The sequence below is a fragment of the Lissotriton helveticus genome, chromosome 5_1 (genome assembly GCF_964261635.1).
Source record: "Lissotriton helveticus chromosome 5_1, aLisHel1.1, whole genome shotgun sequence".
NCBI classification, from domain to species: Eukaryota; Metazoa; Chordata; class Amphibia; order Caudata; family Salamandridae; genus Lissotriton; species Lissotriton helveticus.
In genome coordinates, this window is record NC_136065.1 from 1,077,979,446 (window position 1) to 1,078,000,928 (window position 21,483).

At 45.3% G+C, this 21,483-nt stretch overlaps 1 protein-coding gene across 1 annotated transcript in view; it reads right to left on the reverse strand.

Annotated features, from left to right (window-relative positions):
• SFXN3 (sideroflexin 3) overlaps nt 1-21,483 on the reverse strand; it is a 245,707-nt gene that overhangs the window by 23,398 nt on the left and 200,826 nt on the right. The window contains exons 10-11 of the mRNA XM_078643640.1: nt 3,078-3,127; nt 910-957 (exon numbers count right to left, since the gene is read on the reverse strand). Coding sequence (XP_078499766.1) covers nt 910-957; nt 3,078-3,127 — 98 coding nt within the window. The remainder of the gene's footprint in view (nt 1-909; nt 958-3,077; nt 3,128-21,483) is intronic.

The window sequence follows — 21,483 nt, forward strand, 5'->3', positions numbered from 1 at the left end:
AGGGGAGGGCTCAGGTCGAGGGGGCTGGGTAGTTTGCAGGGCTGCTTTTTAGGGCTTCAGGACGGGGGTCAGGACACTTTTTAGGGATGGGGGATGGTTTTAGGGCTTACGGCAGGGTCTGGGGTGTTATTTTTAGGGCTGAAGTTCAGGTTTTATAGCTCAGGGCAGGGGGTCAGGATCGTTTTCGAGACTGGGAGCTGGGATTTAGGGCTTAGGGATGGGGTGTTTTTAGGGCTGGGAGCTGGGATTTAGGGCTCAGGGCGGGGGGCTGGGGTGTTTTTATGGCTGGAGTGGGTTTTGTGTTTAGGGCTGTGGACCGCTTTTAGGACTCAGGGTGGGGGGCTGGGTGTTTTTAGGACTGGGGTCGGGGTCGTTCTCGGTGAAGTGGGCTGGGCTTTATGGCTCAGGGCAGGGAACAACCTTACCCACACATATGCCTTTACCACATATGCCATTACAACTACATTTGTTGTAAAGGCACGTGTGCTAAAAGCATGCATGGTTAAGACGCAGTCGTTTTCATGACCGCATTGTTCAGGCATGCGTGGTTGGGGATTGTGTGGTTCCGACATACAACCAAAAATAATAAAAATGGGACCAACATAAGCCCTACTTATGTTTTTTACCAGTTACATCAGAATCCGAAAAAAAAACACCCACTTAATGGTGGAAATTAGAATCATTGTTCACTGGAAGGACTGGCTGAGTGGAACAGCTTCGGTATCCTGATGATTAGATCCCCCACTTAACACTAACAATGAAGTTAGCGGCCCAGCAGGTCTAGGCTCACTCAACTTAGGAACGATATGCCCCCAGTGTCCAGGGGCTTACAGAGTACTGTAGTGTTTTTAACTCTACAACCGCAGTTAGAGTACATCATGAAAATGTACTTTTGAGATTTGTCCTTACCTTTTTTGTGGGAAAAGTGCACAGCAAAGCGGAGTTGCAAACACCAAGCTGAAAATGAACAATAAAATGCTTTTTTTTAGTAATCAAATGCTTATACTAGCCAATTTAAGAAAAATATTTCAGCATTTAGAAATATGTTTTAGTGTGCAAGCTATTAGCTAAAGATGCGAATCAATTTACATGATTAAGAATAAAGTTTATCTTTTTTGTCTGTTTTTACCAATCTAAGTTTTCTGTTTGCAACATTTAATTAACCCTTTAAGTTACAGACAACCACATTTTTAAAGCCTATTGTACAAGACGTGTATACATTCAGTTCCATTATATTAACACTTCAAAGTGAAGTGGAGTCACTATGACTGTAAGATGCAGATCATGCTGGCCAGGGATAAATCTTAGACAGCCATGGCTGTTCAAGATTCTTGAAGGGGATGTTTATGAAATAGGATTTAATTTCACTCCACAGACTTAGTCTGTTGTGCCGAGATTCTGCAAGTTGCGGTACAAAAGGGGGTGGTGATGGACGGAGCATCTGAACCAATCAAACACTCATACCCAGTCAAAAGATCTGGGTTTAATCCATCACAGTTCTTTAGCCCACTCTGCCACCCCAGTTCAGACATGGCTATATGCAAATCAGTCTGACCCTGTGCCTCATGGGAACAGTCCAGCCCCAACTGCCAAGCCATGCCTTCCCTGGACCGGAAACAAGCTTCCGAGGACCGGTTACTGGCATTACAGCCGTCTTCAGCCCGGCTTGCTTGAATCCAGTGGCAAAGTGAGCAAGGGACTCACGTCTGAGCATACCCTGCCACACTTATGGCGGCCAAAAGCGGTACAAAAGGGGGTGGTGATGGACGATTCTGCAAGTTAGCACTCATTCAACAGTATAGTTTGTGGCAGCAACAGGTAGTAAGAAGTTTCTCTTAATGAAGTCCTTGCCAGAGTACTGAACAAAATCCGTCATCAGTGGATATATTCACCAGCTCTCTCAGCTGTGGGGCTGAGGGCCCTCATTTTGTCTGGCTCGGTAAATGGGTCTAATTTACCACCCCTGGAGTTAATGATACTGGGGTTAAGGTAAGTTTGTGAGGTATGCAAATCTGGCCCATCACAAGTTGGACTCTAAGGGTCTGCTAAAGAAATTAGGAGTTACTTGGGGAGTGTGCAATTCCAGGTCCAGTTCCCCTGGTAATTCCTCATTACCCCTGTAATTTTACATGAAGGTTTTGGCTGTTTTCAGCAGCTGAAGTCTCAGGGTGAAAGGAAAGAGAACTGCAGGGTTCCTGTGAATCTAATGAGTCCAACGGGACAAGTAACTGCTGTTACCAGCCCCACAGGAATTAAGAGGGTACTCGAAATGAGGGTCTAAGTATTACTGAAGGGAAGAGGTGGGGGAAATAGAATAAATTCTGGCCTTCCGCAGAAGACCAGACTTGGATGGTCTCATTAAATCAAGCTCTCGGAATAGGTCTCATGCGCGAGCAAGTGGGCTGGGTCAGGTGAATTCTATCCACGGAATGTCAGTCAAAGGAAAGTAATGGCAGTGGGGGCAATATTCAGGTAGCAAAACAGGTCCTTCCTCTATGCAGCGCCTCCTACTGGCCCCACACTAAACATGGGGATAAAGCAGACCTGTAAGATGAAGACAACTAACAGCTTTAGCAGACCACATATGATGCTCTCACAGATACAATGGTGCTATAAAACGTTTTTGGAGCGAATGATCTAATAAATGCACATTCATACATTTATTTTTATACAGCAATGTCAATTTAATTGCTTTTACCACAGTCGAACGAAATTAATTTGAAAAACAATGGTTACTGCCTCAAAGGTTGCATGTTGAGATGCGTTTACACAAGGGAGCAAACTCTTGCAATAGTTAGGAGCCTTCTTCAATTTTTTTTACCCTTCTGTATAAATGTGATCATTGCATTCTGGTTTTGGTTAAATACTTTTAAATACAAAAAATACACATGAAAAAAACTCGTCATTACTTCAAACATTTTAAACCTAAAGATCTTAGTAATTTCACAACAATCGAACCCCCCCCCCCATCCTTGCAACTTGGCAAAACTAGTTAAACAGCATATATTTCTTCAGGCCTTCGTATGAACGAATAGGAGGTTACAAAACATTGATCACACATGCACAACGCTACTCACCACAGTCCAACAAGTCCGACCTGCAGAGGAGCGTTCAGCCACGGGTAACGCTGTCAAACAAATAAACACAGATGTAAGTGGAGTTAGTGATGGATGGGTGCGGCCATGGCCCAGGGTTAGAGTCAACTGTGACTCGCCCCTGGTGTGCCGCAGACACACGCAAGAGGGCACAGAGTAGCAAAGACGTCAAAAGACACATCCTGCAGTCGTCTATCAGGAAAACATTGTCTTTTAAGGACAAAAAAATGTACGAAATAAATTACCCAACAGGTCATGAAAGGGACACTCCAAGCCATTAAGAAGTTCTGCGAAAATTGCCATCACATAATCTTATAATGCCAACATATCATGAGGCACTGACATACTCCTCAGAAACCTTTCATGAAAGGTTGCCGATACTCCCACATCCAGATTTCTCCACAGAAAAGGAGTACGTATTTATCAAATTCTTGACCGAAATGGAACTTCTGATTTACAACAAAAAATGTTAATAACATTAAAAAATGACTTCAAGCTAGCCATGGGCTTTATTCAGATCGGTAGAAAATCATCATATAACTGCACCGCATCATTTATTACACTATTAAATCGGGAAAGAAATAAGAGCAGGGGAATATTAGTCTCTGTTGTGGTTTAAAATGCAATAGTAAAAGAACGATATTAAGTATGAAAGATAAAGAAAATAGTAATTAACGTGCGCATCATTATAGAATTTCCACGACGGTTTAGCTTACAAAACGTCTGCAAAATGGGAGACGCCCCAGCTGACGCTACAGGCCCTTGGGAAGCACGACTGCTGCTTTTTAGGGCGGAAAGTGAGGCTCAACTCTCCCACAAAGCTGACACATAGGATTATTGTAGCCCTCTTAGAGTAGTTGGAAAAATACAGTAAGTGAAATATCTATCCAGACTGGACTGGATAGACTTCGCATTAGATCCTGAGTTAGCTACAGGGTCTCCTGTGCTGAGGGCAGTGCAATGATGTGGGAGCTATATGGGGAGGTAAGAGGACTTACATATGAGGGTACATTACGCAGCTGAGAGTTTCCTAGCTTGCGGGTTTATTTCCGGGAACGAGCCATATGAAACCTATATCACACCACTGTGGACTATGGGATACTCAATGGGCTGGAGGTGCTCTAGTCAGAATTTGCAGCAGGGGCTAAACGGTGAGATTTGAGGTCCTTGATGGAAAGCAGATGATCTTGTGGCAAGCAGAGCCTGGAGCTATCCAAACATTCTATCTTGCCCTGCTACTAGACAGGCTGATCTGTTAGCTGTTGGTGGCGGCTTGTCAATGTTTAGTCTTGGTGGCCAGTCTCAGTGTCTGGTGGGGAGACTTCTTTGAAGCTATTGGTTGCCCAGATCATGTAGAAATAGGAACACAAGGGCATTCAGCTTTTAACCATATTAGATATGTCTTATCGAGTAAGCAGTGTTCAGTGTGTGATTAAAGTTTGTTTCTTGGATGGGTGGTTCTATGGGCAGTGTTAATCTGATTCAAAATAACTTTCTCTTTCATTGATCTTTAGTGAATGGTGTTTTGTCCGTGAGGAATGTTTGTGTCACAATATTTTAGCCATGGGCTTGATGACAGAAAAGGATTCCAGTGTTTAAGGTTTTAGTGACCCACAGGGATGGTGGTAGTGCACCACACAACAGAGTAAGAGAACATTTGTGACCCACGGTAGGATTTGCCCAATCTCCCTTTAGAGGGATTAATGCATTGATTTTGAATAAGGATGTGAAGGAAATGGGAGATTCTTCTTAAATGATCAGGTCAACAAGTGTGTGTGATGTCTTCAGACTCGTGTTTTTCATTGATTGTTGCCTCTCCCTATGGGTTGGCCTGACTTCATCTTTATCAGCATGATGGCAGTTGCTCTCTTCCGCTGTGGAAGATTGAATCTTGTTGGTTTGGCTGAGGCCAGAGGATATTAAGCCAAAGGCAGCTTGTTAAATGTCTGTATGACCTAACTGGGTAGGAAGTGTCGGCGTTTAGGTTTTGAGAGGGTGGACTGTCTACAAAGTTAGGAAAGATACAGCTCAGGACATAGCCTCTAATAGCAGTTTTGAAAGGGCTTAATGGCTTTCCATCTCTAACTTCTACAAGTAATTCTGGAGTGCAGACTGCAGCAACTGGTAGGTGCATATGCTGACGGGGAAGATGACCCTGGTTAGAAATAAACCAAACTTGTGTGACGCAAGTCCTAATCATGTGTTTTTGAGAAAACATCTGCTCTACAGGTCAGCTCGTGTTTTATGTGCAGTTGCTGGTATGTAGTTCACGTGCTGTGAGATGAATAAATCACTTAATCTCTGGATTTTTGACGTTAGCTCTCAATAAATAAGTTTAAGGAGGCTATGCATTTTAACATCGGTTCAAAATTTCGCAAGAAAGTTTTGAAAGTCGGGATCTTTGCTGGATTTTATTTTGGCTTTTGGGTGCCTTACTGTTACGCTGGTGGTGTGAGTCACATATATTTATGCTTGCCCTATGTGATCACTGTCTGCCCTGGGATTGGGAGGGGACACACTGGAAATCTGAGAAGAACAGGAAAAGGGATGCAAAGACTCTCAGTGGAAAGAATCTTATGAGTATGGATAAGTAAAGCAAAAAGTAATAACTAATCGCATCAAAATAAATCTTGGAAATCTGAACTGACTAACCCACACCTCAACTTTCGAACCATGTATCTCCCAGCTAACTGTCTATTGTGGTTGCCAATTCAGACTTACATTTGAATGATGCAAGCTACTGTCACTGCTATTGGATCTATAATACTCCATACTATTGCTTGTTATTTGTAATTTCTCTTGATTGTAATCTATAGTGCTCCATTTTCCACTTGGTTAAATCTGCCTTTTGTAAGAAACTTAATAAATTTGCATTAAAAATGGAAAACTCTCTCTAGAGATATAAGAGACAATACCCTGTTGCTAGCCTTCAGGAGAAAACTAACAGAGCGAGATACTCACTTTCGGTAAAGCTTTTTCTCGTGTATACACTATTTAAAAGCAGATTCCTCACCTTTAGAATTTTGCCCAGGTGCTAGACTCAATCCAGAAACGTTCACAGCAGGACTCCCATGTGCCGCTAAGAGGTACAGTGTGGCACCACTTTGACTTTGTTCCACCCTGGAAGTGATGGTGCAGAGACGTTTATAAGTGTCACACTTACGTGGTACCCTCAGTTTCTTGCTTGACTACTTCCACTCACTTGGATGTCGAGCACTACAGAACTGTAGATACCAGTGTACAGATCTCTAAATTGGGACTTTTTAGGATGCTAAAAAGAGGTCTCTCCACAGAATGAGGCGGCAGGGGGGCAGTGCGCAATCTGCTGTTAGATAAAGTATCCAAACAGAAATAAAATTACTGAAGGTAAGTAGCTTGTTCTTCTGATTGAGAGACCCAAATAACACATTGTGGCTTGACTTTCTTTAAAGTATTTAAGGGCAGAGTCAGCATTTTTGCTAATATGGAGAAGCCCATCAAAAGGCTTAACCACTTCTGGCCATGGCTCAAAGAGCGTGTGTATAGCAGCCTAATAGGCAAGGTGAACTGACCAATTTCAGAGCCAAACTGGTGGATCGAACATCAATTTTCCAAATGCCTCAGTCCTTTATGGCTCCGTGCCAGGAGGAGTTTGGCAAAATGCATTTGGATTCAAAATGCTGGTGGAAGCTTGGACCATTAATCTTTCAGGAGTCGGGTGCTGCATCAGAAAGTCTGGGCTGCCTGGCACCAGTCTGTAACGCCTGTCTACCTACTTGTTCACTGGAGAGCAAGAGCAAGGTTTTTCCCAAGTGCCCAGGAGGGAACCTTTAAGGACATCAATAAATGGTAGTAAAGGCTCAGAGGAGGCTGACCCATGGCGTGGAACTTCAATCAATCAATCAATCAATCAATCAATCAGAGTACTTGTAAAGCGCGCTACTTACCTGTGAGGGTCAACGTCCACCGCCACAGCCACATCAACCCCCACCTGAGAGACCTACACTGGCTCCCCGTCGCCATGTAGACATTGAACAGCGTTGGGCTGAGGGATGAGCCCTGGGGGACGCCGCAGATGATGTCGGTGTCTTCGGATCGGAAGGGTGGGAGGCGGATGCTCTGGGTTCTGCCGGAGAGAAAGAACGTGGTCCAGTCAAGAGCCTTCTCTTGGATTCCAGCTTCTAGAAGGCGTGTATTTAGAGTGCGATGGCAGACCGTGTCGAAGGAGGCTGACAGGTCCAGGAGGATGAGGGCTGATGTTTCGCTGTTGTCTATATGGCGCCTGATGTCGTCTGTATCGGCGAGGAGGGCTGTCTCGGTGCTGTGGTTTCGTCTGAATCCGGACTGGGATGGGTCCAAGATGTTGTTGTCTTCCAGGTGGCGGGCCAGTTGCATGTTGACGATTTTCTCGATGACCTTTGCCGGGAACGGGAGCAGGGAGATGGACCGGAAGTTCTTGAGGTCCTTGGGGTCCGCTTTGGGCTTCTTGAGGAGGGCGTTGATTTCGGCGTGCTTCCAGCTTTCCGGGAATGTCGCTGTTTCGAAGGAGATGTTGATGACCTTCCGTAGTTGGGGTGCGATGGCTGCGTCTGCTTTGTTGAATACTTCAGTGAGAACATCTGTTTTGACTTCAACAGATGCCAGCTGTAGGTCAAGGAGGTCAGCTGCACATCTAAATAGCACAGCAAATGAAGGACTTTCCTTCATAGGGGGGGTCAAACGGTTGAAACTAGGCCCATATCATGGGAGTTCTTAAGCCCAATGGCCTCCTATAAATCCATGAAAACGTGAGCATCATCATCGTGTGGGGGCAAAACATCCCTATCAATCCATCCTCATTATCAGGTTGATAAGAATCTCAGCCAAAACGGCCTCTTGGGAGAGGATGTATTTTGTCTGTCAGAACAAATGGGGATCGGGAACACTGAAGTGGAGTCAAGAAGCGAAATCAGTCTAAGTCAAACATATTCGGCTTTGGTCGGACACCACAATCAGTAGGAGTTCGACCTCCTGTTCCGGTAATGTTGGAACCAGCCTCTGTGGAGAAGAAACCGGTGAAGATCTTGGAGCCGAAATGAAAGAGTTGGGGCAAAACTGAAAGGGTTTGAAAGGTGCAGCCAAGGACAGATCCACCAATGGTAACCTGACTCGAGGCCCTGTGGTATATAAATAAATAATACCGGATCTATTTTTGAATGAATGAATGAATAACAGATAGCTCAATAAAATAAGAGTCAAGATTCGAGGTAGTAGGAGTTTCTGCAGGTTTATTACAGCATAAGGACAGGATCAGGACAACCTGCATAGAACGGGGGTAACAGGGCCCGGCAGCTGCCGGGGCTGGGTCAGGAATGAGCGCGCTAACTTTTAATAACAATACATCAACTTATATACATAGCGCAAACACATAGCATTACATTGCAGTAGGCGTAACAGTGGGTGGAGCAGAAGGCGTGACGCGTAGCAGTCGCGAGAGATAACAGTAAAAGTAGGTGTAACTGGGAGTATACATAGACATGTGGTGCAAACGTAACAGAATATGTCATGAATGGGCGGAAACATAGGAGGGGGCTACCTAAGGAGCCGGGACCTCTAACCTGGTGGTGCGCGAAAACTGGCAATGACGTGTTACTAGGAGAAGCTGGGGGCTACGAACTCTGTGCTAGGAGCAGAGACTAGAGTCTGGAGGGTCGGAGCGACATGTACCTAAACCCTATCTGGTATCTGATGTTTAGGGAACATGTTGATATAAACTAGGAGTCATGAGGGGAAAAACTAACTTGATTCTAAGACTGGACCATACATTATTCTACATGAAATGCGTGATGAGGAATATTAAATGACCAGTAAATGCAGTATTTCTCTAACATGGAGCCGAGAAGGCTAGACAATGACGGAAACTATTGATGCAGTTCAGTAGCTTAGGAATGCAAAGAAGGAGGACTGAACTGATAACTGGAACTATAACATACTTTTGGCAGACTCAGAGGCAGAACCAAGCTGCACCGGGCACTGCGAGGCAGGAAGTAAGTGAAGGGTCGAGGATACAGGTGGGGGCTGTATCGCTCCTCAGCGAGGCTTTCAGGAGACAGGAGCTGAATCTGATGTCCGGGCCCTTTTGAGGCCTAGAAACGGGGACTTTATAATGGAATAACGTGCACACTGAGAAACGTGGCAACATAACTTTACATAGGCCTGATATTCGTAGTATTCACGAGGACTGGAAAATGACATACCAGAGGTGGACACAACTGTAATTGCGTCATTAATCGGACATGGGGAATAACATATGCATATTGGTCATGCACACATAACATATGATGGATGAGGCGTAGGGACACAGAACATGGCAAAATTTACTTTTCCACATTCCCTCCTTGTCACTACGTTTCCATCAGGAAACATCAATTTTCATGATACCATCTATCATTTCATACAGTACCATTTGCTCGTCTCGAATTGTCTTGGAACGGGATTTAGAACGGGGCTTAGGACTAGGAATACAAGAGGTAGCACACATGCTGCAAATCGCAGGGCCACATTGTATACAGAGGCAGCAGCTAAATATGATCGCTACTGCAATACCTAGAAAGGACAGGACTTCCCATCCCCATGCGGAAATTATATTCCAGAACCAACCGGACCATGTCCAGGTGCCTGGATCTTGGTGTAACAGATGGGCAATTTTATGGAGTCTGGTTATAGCTGAATAAACAGACGGTGCGTTATTTGGAATGAAAATGCAGCAACTAGATCCGATGACTCTACAGGCCCCGCCCCTATCGGCCAGTATGACGTCAAGGACGAGACGATTTTGCAAAACGACAAATCTCATAGCAGATTGTTCTTCGGTTAGGTTACCTAGAGCAGAGGCAGTCTCATTTACTACAGCTTCAAGGGTTCTTGTTAACCTACGGATTAGTTTACTATTCTGGACAGGTCCTACGAAGAAGAAGAAACCTTTATTGAAATCTGTATACTGTTCTAGAGTAGTTTCAGTATAATCGACAATTGGGGACTCCCTTTTATGTCTAATGTGTACTAGATGTGTGTTTCTGTGATAATCAGATGGGGCTAGGAAAACAGGTGGCAGTAGGAAAGCAATGTAACAGGTTCCCTCCCAATCGAGGGGCAGACGGACATATGCAGTTTGACCACAAACAAAATAAGAATGACGTGAAGCTTTGAAAACAGATTTCCCACTGTCACTATACTGGATAACAGTAGTACATTCACTATGACCTACATGTATGGAACCATAACTACGGACACATAATTCGCCTTTGACAGGTAGTACTGAAATAGCAGGTAAGTCTGGAGTAGTATCAGACTGAACATTCAGGACCATGAAATTCGACGAATAATTACCTAAATTATATACTTCATTTTCTAGATCTAAACCTGTTCTGTGGGAGAAACCTTGCTTGTCTGGGAAACATATACTGTTAAGAAAAGACATATCTGTTGAGGATGACGTTAACGTGGACCATGCTCCACACGAACCATTGTGTGAGAATGGATAAGGAAAAAGTGGCAGAACTCCCTTCGGTGTCTGGAAAGGGGGGAGTCGACCACACACCCAACAATTAGTGGCATTGCTGGTCTGGTGTGAGTAATGTAACATACGGATAAATGTGTTGTTGCGCATAGCGAGGCGGTATGAATATTCGTGAGGAGGTAGATCACTAAACGTGTGCTCTACTGTAGCATTAGCAGACATATTTGCATGAGGAACTGGAAAATACAGATAGAACGCATAGCTGGTGCAGGAAATCATAATGCTGATGAATAATACGAAACTCAGAAAAACGATACATTGAATTGAACTTCGACTAACTCTCTCACTGTGGGGGTCTATTTTATACATGTCAGAAACAGTCTAACCGTTTCACCTAGGGGAGGACTTATACAATCAAACTGACTGACTTATTTTACTAGACCTGAGCTTTAACTTATACTCCTGTTGCGGAGTTTTCTCTAACAAGGGAGGGGTTGTAATAATGTCTTGTGCGGGACAGTCCTTTAAAACAATGTTTTGGCAGTCTTTAGAATCTTGGGAATCCTTGGAAATGTTTTTAGAAACGGGTTTCAATCCATTAAAAAGTTTTACATGAGAAAGGTGGATCCATCCTTTTCTGCCTTCCAACTTGACGGCGGTACGGGTGGTCAAGAGGACCTGACGTGGCTCCTTCCAACGAGGTTCCAGCGGACTTGATCTGTCGAAATTCCGGACCATCACTAGGGAACCTGGAACGATTTCATGCGGTGCCACCTCGGTATTGTCTGGAAAGGCGGCAGCAACCTGTGAACGACATGAGTTGAGGGCAGACATCAAGGAAGCTAGGTAATCTGTCAGCATATTACATGAAACATCGGTAATACTTCGGGGTCTAGGAGTACCCCACATGTTAGGGGGGCGGCCGAATACGACCTCATACGGGGACAGACCTGATCTGGAATGTGCGACCATGCGCATATAAAACAAAGCGACTGGCAGAGCTACTAGCCAGTCCACACCTTTTTCTTTACAAACTTTTGCAATGCGGATTTTCAGGGTCTGATTATGTCTCTCGACCAGACCGGCTGCTTCAGGATGGCGTACACAATGAAACTTCCACTGGTACCCTAACAACAGGGAAACGTGCTTCATTAACTCTGAGGAGAATGGCTGACCGTTATCAGAATATACGACTCTAGGGAGTCCATATCTAGGGAAAAACTCACGAACCAACTGTTTGGCAGTGGTCGCGGCTGTGTAATCTGGGACTGGATATGCTTCTGTCCATCTGGACAAAGCGCATACAACTACAAGGACATACTTGAAACCTCGACATCGCTCCATCTGAATATAATCCATCTGGAGGACCTCAAAAGGGTGGTCAGGAGGCTGGAAACCACCTTGTTCCACCGGGACACTTTTACCTGGATTAAACTGACAACATATCATACAGGTACGGACTTTCTGCTTGGCTGCAGCTCGTAAATGCTTGTTGAACCAAATATTCTGGATACTGTCTAACATAGCTTTTTCTCCTAAATGTGCTGGACTATGTGCGGTATTAATAATGACTTGAACCATAGAGTCGGGGAGAAACCATGTGGCTCTACCCTTCGTTAGCCATCCTTGATCTGTCTGGACCCCTCCTTGTTCAGACCATTTCTTGATTTCTTCAGGAGTAGCATGTAACTGTATATCTATGACGTCTTGTGTAGGGTCCTTAACTGTCATGCATGTAATCGGATCTGGAGTGTGTGTTAGGTTAACTGGACTGTCTGGAGTCTGTGCTGTAAGCTTGGCTGTGCGGTCTGCTAGATCATTACCTTGGGAAATAATGTCAGTGACTTTCGTATGTGCTTTGCACTTCATGATAGCGATAGATGTCGGTAAATGTATGGCATCTAACAGAGCTTGAATAAGGAGACCATACTGAATCTTGGTTCCATGAGAAGTCATAAAACCTCTCTCCTGCCAGAGCACTCCGAAGTCGTGTACAACTCCAAATGCGTAACGTGAATCTGTATAAACATTAACTCTCTGGTTCTTGGCGTGTATACAGGCTTGTGTCAGAGCGACTAGCTCTGCTGCTTGAGCGGACAGGGTATCAATACGGTGTGTTTCAATAACTTCGGTGTCCGTAGTCACTGCATACGCGGCGACTAGTTCTCCTGTACTAGTTCTCATACATGAACCATCCACATAAAGTGTCAGGTCAGGATCTGGTAATGGAATGTCCGTCAGGTCTTGTCTTGGCTTTGTCGTAATATTAACTACTTCCACACAGTCATGTGGGTCAGGATTTAAACTAACTGATGGTAACAGTGTAGCAGGATTCAGGACGTTGCAGCGTCTAATATCTATGTGTGGCTGGAACAGTGTCAATTCATAACCTGTTAAACGTGCAATTGTCAAGTGCTGAGTTTGTGTTCGGTTTAAAAGAACTTCCACGGCGTGTGGAACTTGTACTGTCAGGGAATGTCCTAAAACTATGGAATCACTTTGTCTGATAGCTAGTGCTGTGGCTGCAACTGACTTGAGGCACGCAGGCAACGCCTGGGCGACTGGATCTAGTGTGCTCGAAAAATAAGCACAGGGCTTGTATTGACCTGCTTGATCTTGTGTGAGAACAGATAATGCTGTACCTTCCCGTTCAGTAACGAAAAGTGTAAAAGGCTTACTGTAGTTCGGTGTAGCTAGAACTGGAGCTTGGCATAGGGCTTTCTTTAACTCATTGAAACTAAGTGTATGTTCAGATGTCCAAGGGAGGACAGTCGATACGGCTGCCTCCTGTGTCGTTAACTGTATCAGTGGCTTGGCTAGAAATGCATACTGGGGAATCCATTGTCTACAATAAGAAGTAAGGCCGATAAAGGCACGTACCTCCTTCTGGGTTCTGGGCTGGGGAAGACTCGCTATTAACTGGATACGGTCGGGTGTCAACTGCCTACCCCTCTTGGACAGCAAGTGTCCTAAGTATACCACTTGCTGAACACAGAATTGAAGCTTCGAAGGTGACACCTTGTGCCCCATCTCGGCTAGGAAATACAGAACTGTCAGGGATGCTCGCTCGCAAGCACGTTCAGAACGGGCTGTGATCAGTAGATCATCGACATACTGGAGCAGGGCAGTGTCAGTTGGCATGTGAATATTGTCTAGTTGTCTCTTGAGTGCTTGACTGTAAATACTAGGACTTTCTGTGAAACCTTGAGGAGCGCGTGTGAACATATAGCTCCTTCCATTTAAACAAAATCCGAAAAGAAACTGGCTATCTGGATGAATTGGAACACTAAAAAATGCATTCTTGAGGTCAATGACAGTGAAGAACATGGCTTCGGAATCAATGGCTGTCAATAGGGAAGAGATGTCTGGGACAACTGGGTACTGCGGAATAATACATTTATTAAGCTCTCGTAAATCAATCACTAATCGATATACTGGGGGTGCATTTGGATCAGTACGTTTCATGACTGGAATGATCGGAGAATTGCATACATTGGAGTCAGTTTCTACAACTACTCCTTGAGCCATGAGCTCGTCTATAATTTTGGATAAGGCTGCTACAGCCTCAGGTGGCAATCTGTACTGTCTGATTCGGGGTAACACTACGCCTGGTTTGAGAGTCACACGATGGGGTGTGATTTGCATGTAACCTACATCAGTTGGACCTTGCGCCCATAAATGCTGCGGAACATTAGACAATCTGGAATCAAAGTCTCGTAATACATAGTGACCCTTAAAGTCACGTAGGAACAGACGTATTCCCTCTGGGGAACAGCAAATAACTGCACCTAACTCTTTCAGTGTCTTAATGCCTAACAGATTTTCTGGACATGACTTAGTAAGTAACAGATCAGTAGTGCGGGACAATGGACCTACTTCTAGAGTGACTGGCTTTGATATCTCATTAACTATTGGCTTTCCTGAAAATCCAAGGGAAACATTTCTTGAGCCTGAGAGCGGAGCCCCTGGAACTTCGGCATGACTAATTGTGGTCCTACTTGCCCCTGTATCGATCAAAAACTTTCTGTCTTTCCCTAATACTTGACTGTGAACATAGGGACCTTCTTGATCTACAGGTATCTCGATGAGAGGCAAGCCTACCTCCCTCTCTAGGCTGTTTCATGAATATGGCTGGTACTCTGGATACTCTGTCTGTGCATACTGGTACATCTGCGATGTAACGTGCTGTGTTGCAGCGATGGGCTGCGGTGCTGTAACTGTCTGTGGTGCATTCTGCGGCTGAGGAATCTGTGAAACTTGTTCTTGTCTAGGCGGACGTGGTCTTTCTTTAGTCTTACCAGTAGCTATGTTATGTTTCAGAACTGCACACTCGTTTATAAAATGACCTGGCTGTTTACAATAATTGCAGTTCCCTTTAACGGGAGCTGCAGGATGACTGGCTTGATTCGGACCCCTCTTCTGACTGTCTTGAGGAACAGATTGTGCAACTAGCACTTTCATTTTCGTGTCTTTCATACGTTTTCTCTCGTGTTCTTGCTCTTCCCTGATTCTATTCTGGTGGTACTGGAGCATCTGGGACGGAGTATTCGCTTGCCAGGTGCTTTCGACTTTCAAAACTCGATTTTTAATTTGTGGACTTGAATTCTCGACTAATTTGGTAACGAAAAGGTGAGGGTATGACTCACTACTTGTCTTGAGACCACTGTTGATACTGAAGCATTTTTCAAATCTAGAATAAAAATCACTAATATCTTCGTCTTGTTTCTGTTTACAGGCTGAGATTGCATCCCAGTCTTCTTTTCTCGTTGTCAATAATCTGGGTAAAACTTGAATCAATAATTCTGGTAATTCTTTACATTTATCTCCAAGACCGGTACCTGGTACTCGTGCCTTGTCTTCAGCTTCTAGAGCTGCCCAATCTATCTTTTTCTCTCCCACCTCCCATTCTTTTTCCTTTAACTTTTCATACACCCCTGCGGGTAACAGGACCTTTAACATTTTAATGATATCTGGGTAAGTGTATTCTCCCATACGGAGCATGTCTTTTAATTCTCTATGGAACCCCGCTGGATCTTTGTCATGACAGGGGATTAATTTCTTCATTTCAAGAAGTTCCATCTTTGATATTGGAGTGTATACAAACACTCGTTGCATTACGCCACCCGCCCCTTGGACTGGGTGGACTTCTCGTAACGGATTCTGTCTGTCTATGTAGAATGATTTACTTTCTGGGGGTGAGACATGAACAAAATGCGGGTTCAGAAACGTTCTATATTTGTGACGCTGTTCTAGAATGACACTAATTAAATCGGTACCTAGACCTCTCCATCTATACTGGAGTAACTCGTTCAGGATATCATGCAACGGACCTGGATCAGAATGTTGACCCTCATACAGAGTAATGAGGTGCTGGATCATATACATACCCACCAGTCGTTGCTCGGCTGGGGGCAGTTTCAGAAACATTTGTGCCACTATTTCGTCTGGAAAAGTGGTAGAATCAGTAATCCATCGGACTGCTGATCGGGCTAGTTCTTGTTCATGCATGGTACTTAACTCACTATAACCGATTCGTGATTTCAGGATGTGATCGGTAGCTTGAAATACTTGTTCTAGAGAACCTTGTTCTGGTGCTGGATGATGAAAAATAGACTTGTGTTCTAGACGTAAATGGCGATCTGGAAATCTAGATTTTCCTACATACGCTATTCTGGCGGAATTCTCGTCTTCCTCTTCAGGATCAGAGGTACTTTCTTTCTCGCTTACTTGTGCTGCTTTCCGCTGTTCGTGTATCTTTATTATTTCTTTACGGATTTTCTTGTACATACTCTCCATAGCACTAATGGTCTTGTGCTTACCCTCGGCTATATTATCACTCCACCTTGTCAGGATTCTCATTTCGGCGGGATCTTTAGACGGGTAATCTTGTTCTCTTATTAGACAATTGATCAGGAACTTTAATATCATGAGCTGAATCTCGGCTTTCCTTTGAGACATAATCTCGCCAATACTTTCTGGATCATCCCCTGTACGGATGAAACGATATATTCTGTCTAGATCTTCTTTCATATTCGGTAAGGTGACTAGATACTCGGTCACCCTCCTTACGCGTACGGAATATAAAACCATATTATACTCGCCTGGGACTGCGTCATAGACACATTCGCCAAGGGCTTGTCTGATTTCTGTGACAGACTTATTACTTTTAGGAGTACGCTGTGATGCTTGAGCATGTAATTCGAGTGCTGATAAACGCTTGTGTGGCGGCGGGGTTTGAGGAGTAGCTCCTCCTGCGGCCCCTAGACTGGAGTCGTCTACTGAGGCTCTACGTCCTGGCAGAGTGGGAAATGGAACTGTAGGCTGGACCGGGGGTACCGTAACAGGTACTCCGGTGTCTGGAGGAGCGGGAAGTGCCTGATTTGCAGGGACTGGCGGAGCGCGAACAGGATTCGCATATTCTGGGACTGTGTCGTCCAAATAGGACGAAATAAAAATATCAGCTGCGGTCTGTTTGTGACGTAGCTTGGTCGGAACTAATGGTGGCGGGAAATTACTAGATGCCTCTGGGGTCGCTTTTGGCACACCTTCGGCAAGAAGAGGATACATACCCTTAATGAGGGCATGCCTCTGTCTGTCTGACTGTTCGGCTTTGACTTGTTCACCTATCTCGATTAATTCTCTTTCTTGGGCTCGTTCCTGGGATTCTCTACTTAACTCTGACTTTCTGACTTCTTTCTCGGTTCTTCTATGAGCTTCCTTACGCCATAACTCGATGGCATCTTTCTGTGACGGTCTGGCTTTCTTTTTCCATAATGCTTCTTCTACTCGCATGATACATTCGGCATCCCATGTACCCGATACGGGCCATCTATACTTTTCTTCTAACTGTTTGGTATACTCTACCCATAAATCTAGATACATTATGGCGCTTATGCCATGTTTCTGATACATAAAGTGACCTGGACTGTCCCTAGGTGGGACAGGAACCGCTTCTTCTAATAAACCCTTTCTAGTTTTTAACTGACGTAACTTGGAAAATATAGGCATGACTGAACTGTAATCTGGACACAATACAATACACAATGAAAACACGAAATCACGTCACACTCATACCACAACATTAAAAATACATGAAGAACATTATAAATAACAGTTCGAACAGAATATTACCTGGAATACTGAAAACAGAAACAGAACAGAATTTCTCGAGAACGGAACAGACTAGAGTTACTGGATGCACTGCTATAACAGTACGGAACATACCGGTCCCATAAAGGGACGCATCAAGACCCGTATCCACCTAGGTGAACACTTCGTTTGTGAGTCTGGGCACCACCAACCCACGGACCAGGAGTCAATTTAGACTGACCCTGTCTAGATACTACCCCAGCAATGGTACTCACCGGGCAGCACGGAACGGAAGGCCTCGGACGGGACTGGACTGCTACGACGACGAACTTCGGACTTCGGACTTCAGTTACGGGTGGGCCTCCGGATACCTCGGACCTTGGACTCTCGGCTTGGGCTCTGGTCGGGACTCGCCGCGTTCCTCCACCGTCTCGTTTGGATGCTGGACCGCCTCCTCCGTCTCCTCCGTGGGCCTGAGGGATACTTGGAGCAGAAATATCTGCCAGTGCACGGTATGGTTCCGTCACGACTGCAGAGGGTCAGGGGGTCGGCGTGGCTTCACCGACGCGTGGGGAAAGGGCAAGTCCCTGTTCGGGCGCCATTATGTGGTATATAAATAAATAATACCGGATCTATTTTTGAATGAATGAATGAATAACAGATAGCTCAATAAAATAAGAGTCAAGATTCGAGGTAGTAGGAGTTTCTGCAGGTTTATTACAGCATAAGGACAGGATCAGGACAACCTGCATAGAACGGGGGTAACAGGGCCCGGCAGCTGCCGGGGCTGGGTCAGGAATGAGCGCGCTAACTTTTAATAACAATACATCAACTTATATACATAGCGCAAACACATAGCATTACATTGCAGTAGGCGTAACAGTGGGTGGAGCAGAAGGCGTGACGCGTAGCAGTCGCGAGAGATAACAGTAAAAGTAGGTGTAACTGGGAGTATACATAGACATGTGGTGCAAACGTAACAGAATATGTCATGAATGGGCGGAAACATAGGAGGGGGCTACCTAAGGAGCCGGGACCTCTAACCTGGTGGTGCGCGAAAACTGGCAATGACGTGTTACTAGGAGAAGCTGGGGGCTACGAACTCTGTGCTAGGAGCAGAGACTAGAGTCTGGAGGGTCGGAGCGACATGTACCTAAACCCTATCTGGTATCTGATGTTTAGGGAACATGTTGATATAAACTAGGAGTCATGAGGGGAAAAACTAACTTGATTCTAAGACTGGACCATACATTATTCTACATGAAATGCGTGATGAGGAATATTAAATGACCAGTAAATGCAGTATTTCTCTAACATGGAGCCGAGAAGGCTAGACAATGACGGAAACTATTGATGCAGTTCAGTAGCTTAGGAATGCAAAGAAGGAGGACTGAACTGATAACTGGAACTATAACATACTTTTGGCAGACTCAGAGGCAGAACCAAGCTGCACCGGGCACTGCGAGGCAGGAAGTAAGTGAAGGGTCGAGGATACAGGTGGGGGCTGTATCGCTCCTCAGCGAGGCTTTCAGGAGACAGGAGCTGAATCTGATGTCCGGGCCCTTTTGAGGCCTAGAAACGGGGACTTTATAATGGAATAACGTGCACACTGAGAAACGTGGCAACATAACTTTACATAGGCCTGATATTCGTAGTATTCACGAGGACTGGAAAATGACATACCAGAGGTGGACACAACTGTAATTGCGTCATTAATCGGACATGGGGAATAACATATGCATATTGGTCATGCACACATAACATATGATGGATGAGGCGTAGGGACACAGAACATGGCAAAATTTACTTTTCCACAGCCCCTGCAGATCATTGTGCCCTGAAGGCTTGCCAGAGGGAACCTGAAGAGTGATAAATAATGCAAAGCATTGCTTCTTTAAAGCCCTAAAACAGATGCAGCGTCACCAATCGCCTGGAAAAATAGGGGCGCAGCAGAACCAGTTATGGAACCAGTTCCACAATCAGGGATCTAGAGAGGGATCGATGGCGCCCTGATGCCCTGCCAATTTTTCTTGGACAGGCAGTACTGGGATATGACAGAGACACTTCCACTTCTTATGCTACTTCTTACACACAGACTTACCGGCCTTGAAGGGGGAATGAGTCTGTACATGTGATTTGGAACAGGAACGTATACGACATCTGTGACTTCTTGCGGTGTTCATGCAGCTGTGACTTCTTTTGATGCTGAGTGACAGACATCTTCACCTCATGGTCCCGGATCACATTTGAGTGCATAAGGGCTCTTTCTGTGAACAACATGGAGTTATGTTTTGACCCCGGACACCAGAGGCATATGACATGCGGGTCCATCACCGACACTGTTCCCTCGCACACTGGAAACGAAGTAGGAGGGAATTTGTCAACCAGTGAAAGAGAGGGGAGCTGCGGATTCGTGTGCAAAGGCACAGAAAGAAAGCAACTGATATTGCCAAGCAGGGGCATGCTTAAACGCTGCTCCGTTAAGTCAATCCAGGATAAGAGCAAAGTCAATGCAGAGCCACCCAGAGGCACCTAGCGGCATGCATGAGTACTGTTGTGAAAATTTCCAGATCCAGCCCAGTGCCAAGGGACGAAAGGTACGAAATACATAGTTATGGGGCATGGAAACATGCTAAAGTTATTCCGCTGCTCAAAAAACCTTTCTTGGATCCTGAAGAGTTAGGCAATTATCATCCTATTTACCAGCTGCCTTTTTTGGCGAAGCTGGTGGAATCGCATTCTTTCCAAATTTATTGAGCAGAATGCTATCCTGGATCCGTCACAACACGGTTTTCGAGCGCGTCACAGTACCGAGTCCGCTTTGCTAGTAGTGACGGAAGCTATCCATGGTAGTTTGGATATTGGTGACTCAGCGGCCTTGGTCCTTTTGGACATAAGTGCAGCGTTTGATACCGTCTCCCACGCGATACTTTTAAAAGATCTCCAGGAAATTGGTATCAGGGACGTGGCCTTGGACTGGCTTCGGTCCTTTTTGGAGGGGAGGCCTTTTCAAGTCTCCATGCCACCTTTCCATTTACAGGAGGTTGCTTTGCATCAGGGGGTGCCGCAAGGCTCAGTGTTGAGTCCTTTATTGTTCAACATCTATGTTCGTCCCCTGGCTGCGTTAGCAAAAGGTAGGGGGTTGTCATTGTTGTCGTATGTCGGCGACACCCAACTGGTGATCGCCTTCTCTAAGAAATGCGGCTCCAACTTGGATAAGTTTAAAGATGACCTTTTAGCGGTCGCGGACTGGATGGCAGCAAACTGCCTTCCGTTTAACGCCAGTAAGTCCAAGATCTTACTGTTTGGGAAGGATCAGGAGCTGTGGTCCGAGCAGTGTTGGCCGGACCGTCTACAACCCGCCCCCCTGCCCAAGGAGGCTATAAAGAACCTGGGTGTGTGGTTCGATAATGGCCTGACCTTTGACACTTAATCGAAAGCTGTGGCAGGGTTGTGCTTCAGGCTTTTGCGAGGCCTGAAACAATTGCTGCGTTTCTTTCCTCCCAAAGTGTGACAAACCAATGTCCAGGCGTCAATTTTATCAAGACTGGACTACGGGAACTCCCTCTACTTGGGCGCTAATAAAGCCAGTATTATGCACCTGCAGAGGGTTCAGAATGCAGCAGCCTGTATTCTGGTGGCACTTCCGAAATCCTGCTCAGTGGCTCACGTGCTCCCTAAACTGCACTGGCTGCCTGTCGAAAAGCGTAATCAGTTTAAGGCTCTCTGTGTGTTGCACAAGATCTTGACTCTTCAGGCACCTTCGGGTTTTTCCAACCTCTTGGAGTTTTATGTGCCGCGGCGTCCTCTGAGATCCGCTGA